Below are 12,214 nucleotides of genomic sequence, written 5' to 3' on the forward strand. Positions count from 1 at the left end.
TCACGATGCAACTGAGTACCAGTGTTTTACAAGGAGCGACTGCCTATCTGACCTCCACAACCTGGTTACCCGCTCAACCCAACATACCTTGGTAAGACTTACTGGCTTCTGACTACCCATAACGACTGCCAAGAATGTTCAATGACAGCCGGAACCTACAGTTTAACATCCCCTCCAAATAACGGTTATTGGTATCCAAAATATACGTAGAAAGTACATACGAACTTAGAAAAGTTGCATTGGCAGGCACTTGCCAGACCTGGAATCAAAGACGCACGCTCATACTTGAGAGATTGGTTCTCTACCCACTAAACCACCACGACTTCCACTAAGTCACCACGACTTTGTCATCTATTTAATGTTTTTTTACGTAATAATACGTGTAACATTTTTGCCACATAACTTAAATGCAGACTTATTAGAATCACTACTTTTATCCCTATGATCACGCCTATTGCGGTTCAGTTCTCAGCGTTTTGTTTAGTCCAATTTAATTAAATATATGGAACGTTTCTAATGTTTATCCGTATTCCGTTGTTTTCAAGTCAACGGGCCCTTAAAATTCAATATCAGACGGTTCAGATCTTTGATTTTGCTGACCCCGTAGTCGCTGGCATAAGGGACAGGATCCGCGTACGAAGTCGCGGGCAGAAGCTAGTTATTAATAATTATAATTGCATAAGTTGATACAGAATGCTATGCAATAGCTTTACCGCGGCAGTCCCCGAGTGCCACACGTATTTTTTTTTAATAGTGTTGTAAAGGATGTAGCTATATGAAAACATTGTTGAAAGGTTCTACAACCTACAGACCTACAGACAGACATGTGTTGTCGGGGAAGTTTGTTGCGCCACTTCTCCCCAGCAACAACACATAGGAAGTGGTAATGATGTGTGTTTCTTGGGCTGTCTTTTGTTTTGATGTTCAAAAAAGCGCTGTTTAGCAGTCAAGTTTGAATAAATGATTTTAATTTATGTATATTTATAATTTCAACATCTTTGGCAGTCGTTAAGGATAGTCCTAAGCCAGAAAGTCTGATAAACAGTCTTGCCAACCAGATTGCCCGGGTTGAGGAGGTCAGATAGGCAGACGCTCCATGTTGCACACTGGAACTCGGCTGCATCCATTTAAACTGGAAGCCGTCACCAACATAGTTGGTTAGGCAGATGATAATGAGTTTGACTGTGTGGCGTATCCAGCAAGCTATATTCTCTAAGTCATTAACGTAACAATACCGCCTAACAGTCGATAAGGATTTAAAAACCCCGTTGAGTTTTCGATAAGAGAGCTACAAGTTACCGATCTACCATAGTACATGGCAGTTTGCTAAACCATAGTGCTGTTTTTCAGAAAAAAACGTCTATTGAGAATTTTGAAAACAGAGAAACAAACTTTAATAAGAGGAATTTTGAAAAACGAGAGGTAAGTTTTGATTTTTTTTTGCGGAGAAAAACAAGAGGTAAGTTTTAGCGTTAAGTACCCATTTTTCCTATTTTAGTGACGAGTGCTTTTAACAGACTTCAGAAATAAAGGCTTAGTTTGACCTGAATGTATGACTGCTTCTATGTAAGCAGACATGTTTGCGCACGATATCTTACGTAGGCTGAACCGATTTTAATGCGGTTTCCAGTGCAGTATTTGTCAGACTTAGGAAAAGGTTTTAGGTAGCTATAAAGGTACTATTAAAGTTTTTTCATTTGGTGAGTATATGTTTTAACTAGCTTTTGCCCGCGACTTCGTTCGCGTGGAATAGTGACTTCCGGCAGATTTTTGGTTTGACCAATAGATGGCGCTATATGTCCGGAATAAATTTTATTTTTTATTATTTTTTTTTTTTTGAAATAAAAACTATCCTATGTCCTTTCTCAAGTTCCAAACTATGTCTGTACCAAATTTCACACAAATCGGTTCAGTAGTTTAGGCGTGAAGAAAAGACAGACAGACAGACAGACAGAGTTACTTTCACATTTATAATATTAGTTAGGATTTCGTTTGTTACCTGGTTACATTTACAGTTACCTGGGCAGCCTAATATGTCCTATTGAGACTGATTGTCCGACTGTCTAGCTTCTGACTACCCGTAACGACTGCTAAATAGATTCATATGACAGCCGGGACCAAATTAAAGTGCTTCCGAAACACGGAGGAACTCGTCATGACAAGATGGTCCATCCATCGATCCGAGCGACTATTACTAAGCCACGGGAAAATCACGTTCAAGACCTAATTACTAACAAATATAATTTCCCATTTTTTTACAGGAGAAACCTCCAACAACCAGCCACCAAAAACAAATCATGCAATAACCTCTCAAAAACAGAAAAATGTGGCACCAATTCTGGATACCCGTTTTAATACCAACTTTGATAATAAACCGATCATATTGTGAAGACAATAAAACCGACATTTTTGTACAATATTCCGGACACGCTGAGGCAGCATATTTAGAACGAGCAACTCCGGTTTCGACAGTAAATCCGTCACCATCAACAGATCCGGGAACGACAATACGGATTTCAAATCCGGTGTCGACAACTATCCGGTATAATGATGAGACGGAAAGCGTGGTGTTTGTTCCGAATGACAGGGATAGAAGGGTGGATAGTGACGATGAAGGCAGAGGGATGAGAATTAAGGATATCATGAATATGAGAACTGTGCATGATGCTATGAATAAGAATTTTCATGTTGAAAAGAATGCGGGTAAGTTTGTTGCTGTTTTCGTTTTGTATTCCGACTTTACCGTACGAATCAGGATTTTTTTGTAAGTGATTAATGTTTTGTAAATTATACTTGAAGTCAAAGTTGGTGAGATATTTTTGTCCAAATGCTTAGTCTTCGTAGTAATTTCTCATGTACTTCATTTACAGTGCAGTAATTTTTTTTGGAAAATCCGATTTTTAACTACTTTGTTCTTTTTTTTAAAAAAAAATGTGTTCCTCTGTGAAAGATTGCTTTCAGTCTTTAATAACATTTATGTTTGTTATCCACGTAATTTAAGCAAAACTCCAAGGAATAAATTAAAGTAACAAACCCCCGTTACCAGTTTAATCTTAACAATTTTATAAATGTAACTCTGTCTTAATGTCGGACTCTTAGCGTGAGGCAGAATATAGGCATATTTTTTACCCGATTGCAAAAAATAGGTCTCAAGCCACGTTTGTGAAACAGCTAGGCATACAATAAAACGAGCTAAACCAAGAAATTCTCAAACTCTTACAGATACTCCAAACGAAGATATAGTATTTATATCCGGCAAAAACCACGACACAGAGAAAGTGAGAGAAAGAGAAGAAAATGGGAGAAGAAGTGAATTCCAGTACAATAATGTAGAAGACCAATATAACCAATATAACGAAGAAGATTTTATTATCAAGACGAAACTGAATTGTAGTGATTTGGACTGCAATAATACTATTAGGTCGACTTGTGGAGCAAAATACGTTAATAATGAGTGGAGATATCGACTGTTTCTAAATGATTGTTATTTTAGGAAAGTTAACTGTGCGTTTAAGTATGAAGTTAACCGTGAGTATTTATTTAGTTAAATCTCATCATCATCATGTCTTTTTTGGTAAACTATGTTGGGGTCGGCTTCCAGTATAATCAGATGCATCTGAATACTAGTGTGCCACATGGAGCGATTGCCTATCTAATCTCCTCAACCCAGTTACCCTAGAACCCCGATCTCTCTTATTTTTGCAAAATCTTGGTACTGGTTATCAGAATTTCTGACGAGTATTTTAAGAAACCTTCTCAAAGTAGCCCAAAGCGTAAAAGTTGATGACGGATACACCCGTGCATCAGAAAACACAATAAATATTGATTCTTTGCCTGATCTCACTCCAGTGGTGTTGGGTTGCCGTCCCATCGGGCTATGAGAGTGAAGGAATAGAGAGTGCACCTGTGTCTGCGCAAATGTGCGTGCACTATAATATGTCCTGCGCAGCTGGCTGATCTCAATGCAAAAAGGCTAATGATGATGATGATTTTATTCCAGGATATAAACAAGTGACAGTAGACCGTTGCAAGACTATAGGTGCTCACTACATGGACAGAGGTTTTCCGTACCAACCAAAACCTTACCCGGAGAAACCTGTAGATAAAGTAGAGTTTGACACCAGAAAGGTTTCAGCGTCGAGAAGGTAAGACATTAATTTAATTTAACGTGCCTACCGAAACGCGGAGGAACTCGTCATGACAAGATGGTTGAAAAGCGTTAATAGTTTTTACCCGACTGCCAAAGAAGGAGGGTAATGTTTTTTATCAATCAATTCGTGCGGCTGTTACTTTGCCACGAGCAAAACCTTGGGGACTGTCTTTTGTAAAATTGACTTTCCAAAAACTCGATGGAAATCCAAAAAACTAATTGCTGGCTTAAATAATTTATGTACATCAAAGAATTTTCTATGTATGGTCTATATATAGGAGGTCACAAGTATACGATTCGTTTTGTGTCACACTAAAAACGATCTGTAGATGTCCTTTTTTTGTACTTAGTAATTGTTTTAACCCACACTGCAGACTAAACAGGATAGTTGTCCCGATAAGAGGATTTTTAAAGAAAATCCTTGTTTCGTTTTATTCGGTCTGTTTCCGGCCCCAGTCTTGACCGTTGTTGTAAGCGTCCTGCTATTCACGTGCTCCTATTTTAGTAAATTGTCAGTCTAATTTTCAGTCTATTTCAAATATAATATTATTGTACACTTTATCTTCTGATTGCAGGTCCATGACAATGAACTATAACGGTCAATTCTGTTCACACCCATGTCCACTGTCCTGCCCAGAGGACTATGACCCACAATGTGCTGCATCTAACACGGGACAGAAGAGAGTGTTTCTGAACCATTGTAAATTGGATCATAACTCCTGCTTCTATGGCGTTGGTGAGTTTTTGTGTCTACTAGCTTTTGCCTGTGGTTTCTATCTACTTCTTGGATTTGTATAAAAAATAGATGATAAACTGTCAAGTTTCATCAAAAATCCGTGAAAGAGGATATCTATACATCCATTCATACATACAAACGTTTTTATAATACGTACAGTAGACTGCACATTAGTGGTAACTGTCATTTACCTTAACTCAATAGTAATAAGTATGATTTTCCTATAAAACTGTTACCACTGACCTGAAGTTGACTGTACTAGGCCGGTAATTGGCCACCAACAACTGCTTTTGGCAGTCTTCAGACTTCGAAAAACAGTTTTTGCAGACCAACTAGAAGCGAGTCTATGTTTTCCATTCAAATTCATCGACAATACAATGACAGTTTTTTTAATACAACTGTTAACTATAACTGTTCACGTCCAATGATAGTAATAAAGGCAAGTACATAGGTATATCCTTTCAAACAAAAAAAAATGTTAAAATAGGTTTGTAAACGACGGAGATATTCGCGAACAAACATAAAAAAAAAACAAACGCATTTAAAATCTCCTCTTAAGCGGTTTATAAAGACGTTTTTGTAGTCTATGGAGGTACTTGGGCCGTGGGCCAAAGTAACTTATCTCTATGGATACAAATTCGAAATTCCGGTTCTTCCTACCTAACAGACAGACATGTGTTGCTGGGGAGTTTGTTCCACCACTTCTTCTTCCCAGCAAAAACACATAGGAAGTGGTGAAGGGCGGGCGTTTTGGGGGCTGTCTTATGTTTTTGACGTTCGTAAAGTGCGTTTTTGAGTTTGAGTTTGGATAGGGTATATTAATAACCTATTCTCTTGTTGCAGTTTGGCACAAAAGACCTCTGGCCGAATGCATTGGACATAAGAAAGCTGATATGAGGTCCAACCGAGGTTTCATCGGTTGGATGCAAAGAGTCGGCGTAGTGGATAAAAAAGGGCGTCTACTGATAGAATAAATTATTATTTTGAAAATTTTTCATCTTTGGATTTTGATAAAAGGTTTTTTACTCCTGTATTTCGTCATCATCATCAACTGTCGAACCTTTTCCCAACTGTGTTGGAGTCGGTTTCCAGTCTTACTTTAGCAGCTGAGTACCAGTGTGCCACATGGAGCGACTGCCTATCTGATCTCCTCAACCCAGTTATCCGGGCAATTACCAAGGGGTATTGTCAGGCACACTGGCTTCTGACTACCCGTAACGACTGCCAAAGATGTTCAAATGACAGCCGGACCCATCAATTAAAAGTGAATAAAGGCTCAAAGTACAAAGTATGTTTTATATTTTTGACAGGGTAAAAAGGACCTTACCGCAATTTGTGGAGCCACTGTGATATTCTGAAACAAAGAAGAAAATAAAATTAAAAAACTACTAATCAATATAAACATCTCTATTGCAAAAAGGCTTTTAAAAGTCCTCTTAGCCGATTATCGGCTACGGCGGCTGTTCTCATGTAAGGAGATTAGCCAACTGCGCAGGACATATTATAGTGCACAAGCATTTGCACAGACACAGGTGCACTCCCTTTTCCTTCACTCTCATAGCCCGATGGGTCGGCAATCCGACACGACCGGAAAGAGATCAGGCGCAGGACCGACATTTACGTGCGTTTTACGAAATACGAAGGTAAGAGTTCACCGACAATATAAACGTAAATCAACATTTGGCTTTGAAGATTGAACATAAAAAATCATAGTACTAAACATTTGTAATAGTCAAACTGATTTTTCTGATGTCCGTGAACTGGGGCCCCAAAAAGAATTTTCTCTTCATTAAAAAAATATATAAAGCTTACAGATACAGACCAAACTTTCAACAAAAACGTATTTTTTTTTTGAGATATAAACGTATTTTGCCCAATTTAGTAGTGTAGTGTAAGCAATTTCCTAAAATACAAAGTAAAACAAAATAAAAAAGTTCACTCATTATTTGTAAGACAACTTGTAACAGCGCCATCTAGTTAGGGAGAATTCACTTTAGGGGATGAATATTTTACATAGCGCCATCTATACGCCACAAGTATAACTAGGTACTGAGGAATTGCTTGATGTATAATTTCACGACTAATTTATCTTGTGCTTTGTTTATGAAACAAATGTTTTTTTGCGGAAAGACCTAATTTCGTCATTGTAGGTGATCTTCACACTGCCCCGCATCACGCTGCATCTTGCGTGTCGACGCACCTACGCGCGTTCCTGCGGGAGTGCAGATCTGCATCATCGTGCGGGTTTTTCACGCACTCACGCGCGTAGGTGCGTTTTGTAAATTCACGCACAGCGAGTTCCATTTTCAAATATACACGTCACGCCCATTCAAAATCACGCGCGGCATTGCGGGATTCAGTGTGCCATACCTTGCGTCTCGCCCCGCACCTACGCGCGGGGGTGCGTGTTTCTCCGCATGTATGTGCGTGATCCGCATGAACGCGCGTGGATGCATTTTCAGTGTGTTGAACTATGCGTGTTTTCCATACAAACGGAGATATTTCCATACAACGGAAAAAAACGCATCCACGCACTACGCTGCATCATGCGGGGCAGTGTGATAATCGCCATACCTTGCGTCTCGCCCCGCACCTACGCGCGGGGGTGCGTGTTTCTCCGCATGTATGTGCGTGATCCGCATGAACGCGCGTGGATGCATTTTCAGTGTGTTGAACTATGCGTGTTTTCCATACAAACGGAGATATTTCCATACAACGGAAAAAAACGCATCCACGCACTACGCTGCATCATGCGGGGCAGTGTGATAATCGCCTAAGATCTAGTATGACGATTAATTATTTGTTTTAATTGTAACTTTAAATGTACTAAACACATATTATTATTATCACAATGTGTAGAGTGTAGAAACGTATATTCGTTCAAACTGTAGATATTCCTCATAATATTAATTTAGTTTTAAGCTTAATTAAGAATTTATAACTTTTGTACTTCCTTAAAATAAAATATTTCAATAACTTCTGTGTTTTTTTCACCTAAAACCGAAGAGCTTGTTTGTTAATTTGCTTGAACTCATTAATTTCAGGAACCCATCACAAATCGTTTTACCGGTTGTGTGTGCAAAGCACACAGTTAGGCCAATTTTCGAGATAAAACGGTAAAATATGACTACTTTTCTACCAAGTTTGCTTTTTCCCAAATTAGAAGAAGCTTATGTCCTTTCTCATGTTAATCAGACTATTTGATTACCAAAAATCATTTAAACCAATTCTGTGGGTTCAGTGTGAAAACCAGACTAACAGAGTAACTTTCCCATTTATAACATTGGTAAAAATATATTTTATATTATATTCTATATTTTATACTAAAAACCCGTGGAAGGCTTTTAGAAGCCATTAGAGAGTGGTATTTTGCCAAAAATTGACACAGACTTTGTCTAGCCAGACTTAAGTGGTGGTCTCACCATAACTTATACGATATTTTAAGATAGGATAGGATTTTCAGAAGGTTTTTTTTCTATAGTAGACACAAGTATGTATTTGTTTTTTTTCTAAGGTCGATCGATCATAAGGTAACTCCGTATCAAACCGTATTGATGGAAAAATTGTTTTAATGAAAGTGACAATATTATTTTTAACCTAGTTAACTTCATTATTTAGCACTAGCTTCTGCCAGCGGTTTCACCCGCATCCCGTGGGAACCTCTGCACAAAACAGGATAAAAAGTAGCCTATAGCCTTCCTCGATAAATGGGCTATCTAACACCGAAAGAATTGTTCAAATCGAAGCAATAGTTCCTGAGATTAGCGCGTTCAAACAAACAAACAAACTCTTCAGCTTTATAATATTAGTATAGATTAACATAAGATTAACATAAGATTAACATAAGTACAAACTTACTAGATATCTCAAATTAAATGAAAATAATCGTTATTTGGTATCAAAAAACCCCTCATCGCTGCCCACCGGGAGTGTACCCAAGAGGCTGGCAGCATTGCCACGTTGGATGGTAATGCTTACTTTTAGACCAAATTAAATACCAGCCTTTGGGTCACTTGAAGTGTCAGCAAGTCGGTTTGCAACTACCCAATTGTTAGAAAACTGCTCTAGTGTAGTTATCGGCACAAATCTTGAGCTCTGACCTACAACTGCGCAGAAGTGATTTATTACCAAAGAACCAATCCCGAGTGACGGCTATGACGCGATGCGCTGTGGGCCAATCACCGCTTTAGCCCGCCCCCGCGCCTCACTTCATACCACAAAAGGGACCCAATAAATTACTTCTGCACAGGTGAAGGTCAGAGCTCAAGATTCGTGCCGATACCTATACAGAACCACCATAAATGTATTTCAGTAAACGGACCCCAAAAGTCTTAATGAACTTGAATATTCATACATTCAATGAAAGATTCATGATTCGAACAATTGTTGCATTGCCTTGCGTAAGAAAAGAATTTAAATAGCTCATAAATATTCATTGAATTAAAACTGAGTTTAGATAATCTTAACAGATGGTTTTGTTCTCAAAGAAAAGTAAAATGGCATTAAAATAACCGACTTCTAAGGTTCAGAAAAAAAAAACATAAAATAATTCTGCATATCGCTCAAGAAGTTGGTTTCTGAAGGTGTTTGCTGGATATATTTACGGACTTTGAATGCATTTAAAGATTTATTTTATGGTTTTCACGTTGTTGAAAGTCTTTTTAGGGTTCCGTACCTAAAGGGTAAAACGGGACCCTATAGTTTTCGCTCCTCTGTCCGTCCGTCCGCCTGTCACCAGGCTGTATCTCACGAACCATGATAGTTAGAGAGCTGAAATTTTCACAGATGATGTATTATTGAAAACTAGAATTAAATAAATATTTTGGGGGGCTCCCATACAACAAAAGTGATTTTTTAAAAGTTGTTATAAAAGAAGTCTTCACAAAGAAGTCAGTCACAAAAATAGGGCTCATTTTGCACTAAAATAAAACAGGTTCCTACACAGAGATATTAAGGTAGCTTATTTTTAACTAGCCGATGTACCGCGGTTTCACCTGCATCCCGCGGGAGTTACGTTCCGTACAGGGACAAAATATAGCCTTTGTGGGTAACACTCTTCCCGAGTAACATACGCTATATTTTATCAAGGTACAGGCAGAAGTTCCCAGACGCGGGTGAAACCGCAGGGAAAAGCTTGTATTATATAAAATTCTGTCTTTGTAATCTTAGTTGGTATCATAAATATAGAGCGGTAGGGAAATTCGCGGGATCAAGGGATTAAGGGGCAGCGCAAATTACTCGCAGATTACATTTTAATGTTCTAATTAAGGGGAAGTGTCTTTGTTTAATTGTAACTTTTGAAAAAGTACTTTATGTGTTATTATGATGTGTCTTTCTTCTTTCTCCTACCCTGTCCCCAAATTTTACTTGGGGTCGGCGCAATATGTCATTTTCTTCCATTTTCCCCTGTCACTCGTCATACTGACACTCACTCCCTTCCTATTCATATCATCTTTCAGGCAATCCATCCATCTTTTCTTAGGTCTTCCTCTTCCTCTCCATCCATCTACATTCATACTTAGCACCCACTTTGTTGCATGCGTATCATCCCTCCTCATTACATGCCCATACCACGACAATCTTCTACTTCTCATCTTTTCTGTAACTGGCGCTACTTTCAGACTTCCTCTAATGTAATCATTCCTCACTTTATCCATTCTTGTGATTATGATGTGTAAGTTATATATTGCAGCCAAGTTTAATTAAAATCCATCTAAGAGTTTTTGCGAGAAAGATGAACAAGCATCCATCCGTAGGTATTCATCCATACAAACTTTCGCATTTACTATATTAATTAATTAATTTATTTATTTATTTAATAGTTTTGTACACATAAAAACACAAAGAAGAATAAATAATAGAAACAATTGTACAAGGCCACAGCTTATCTCTAAAGAAATTTCTTCCAGCAGGCCCGTTATGGGAGAGTTAGAATAAAAGAGATAGGTACAGATAGACAGTGTAAAAAGAAAGAAGATATAACCAATATATAGGTAATCACTATATAACATAAACTACTTAAATACATACAAGCTGTTGATTTGCATCCGTGCCATATTCAAGGAGATAATTATGCTAATGATTCTCGACCCAAATCAATAAAAAAATTGGTACGTAATTTTTTTTCTTTAATTTTTTTTCTGAATTCCGTAAATGTCATCTAGCCTTATTTAAACTTGGCGCGTGTGTTAATGGCCTTAAAACCGTGCTGCGCCCTCACACAAACGCAAACACAAAGCATACGCAACGATCACTCATAAATTTCATTCATAAAATTGGATTACTTCTGAAATACCACGACATTACAATGACAAAAAAAGCAGTGCATATTAGTTATTTCCCATCTACTGTAATTCCAATCGATTATATACGTATTGTATGTCCTCCTGCTGAACTATGGCACAAATGCAAATCAACACCTTGTATATATAAATATACATACAATAAATACTATATATGCATCTATGACAGAGGGGAAAGATAGTGTTCTCTATATGATGTGATGTAATCTATATATTAATACAACAAAGAGGAAACCTTTATTTGTTTGTACCCAAAAGGCTTCGAAACTAACGAACCAATTTTAAAAAAATTTAACTGTTGTATAGCTTCACTCTTTCCGAGTACTGTAGGTTTTATACCGGTACCTACGGGAAGAAGTTCCCACGGGACGCCTCCGAAACCACGGGAAAACGGCTAGTCAATATATAAAGATCAACTCATACTACGTTACATTTTCGGCAAGTAACATATAAATAGTCTATAATTTATACCGATACAGTATTTTAACAGGAAACAGGAAAACCTCGGAAAACAGCTAGTATTAATTAAAATTATACTAAGTTTCATCTCCCCCTTAACTTGAAAGTTAATTAGAAGTTAAAACCATGAGGGAGCAGGTTCGATGCCCGGGTGTAACATCTCACAGTTATGCGAAGGTCCAGCTAATGTTGTAATGTACGAGACTGTGGTAAAGGGGTTCGAGTCCCGTCTGAAGTAATTTTGAGAAAACGTTTTAAGGTCATAAAGTAATGTTTTTATGTCGGAACTATTGTTGTAGTAAAAGGCTCGGCTGTTTTTGATGGGATTTTCGTTATGATAAAGTGTGTGAACGCTTTGAAAACTATCCTAATTGCACTATAAAATATTACACAGCTGACGAGTTTGTTTTTACGTTTGAAGGCGCTAATCTAAGGAACTTCTGTTCCGATTTGAAACATTCTTTCACACGACTGCAATAGAACTGCAAATGCAATGCAAACGTGCAGTCCGATTGCAGTTGAATTGCAGTCGTATCAACTGCATTCGAACTGCCGTTGAACTGCTTT

The 12,214-nt window shown here is 37.9% G+C and overlaps 1 protein-coding gene across 1 annotated transcript; it reads left to right on the forward strand.

Annotated features, from left to right (window-relative positions):
* The first annotated feature begins 1,288 nt into the window (after positions 1-1,288).
* Positions 1,289-5,876, forward strand: LOC124644610. The gene is made up of 6 exons (XM_047184097.1): positions 1,289-1,422; positions 2,262-2,703; positions 3,223-3,528; positions 4,001-4,145; positions 4,726-4,886; positions 5,730-5,876. Exons 2-6 carry the CDS (start codon positions 2,325-2,327, stop codon positions 5,858-5,860), a joined length of 1,122 nt encoding a protein of 373 aa, XP_047040053.1. The 5' UTR covers positions 1,289-1,422; positions 2,262-2,324; the 3' UTR covers positions 5,861-5,876.
* Positions 5,877-12,214: the final 6,338 nt, after the last annotated feature.

Source organism: Helicoverpa zea, chromosome 30, assembly GCF_022581195.2.
Source record: "Helicoverpa zea isolate HzStark_Cry1AcR chromosome 30, ilHelZeax1.1, whole genome shotgun sequence".
Classification (NCBI taxonomy): Eukaryota; Metazoa; Arthropoda; class Insecta; order Lepidoptera; family Noctuidae; genus Helicoverpa; species Helicoverpa zea.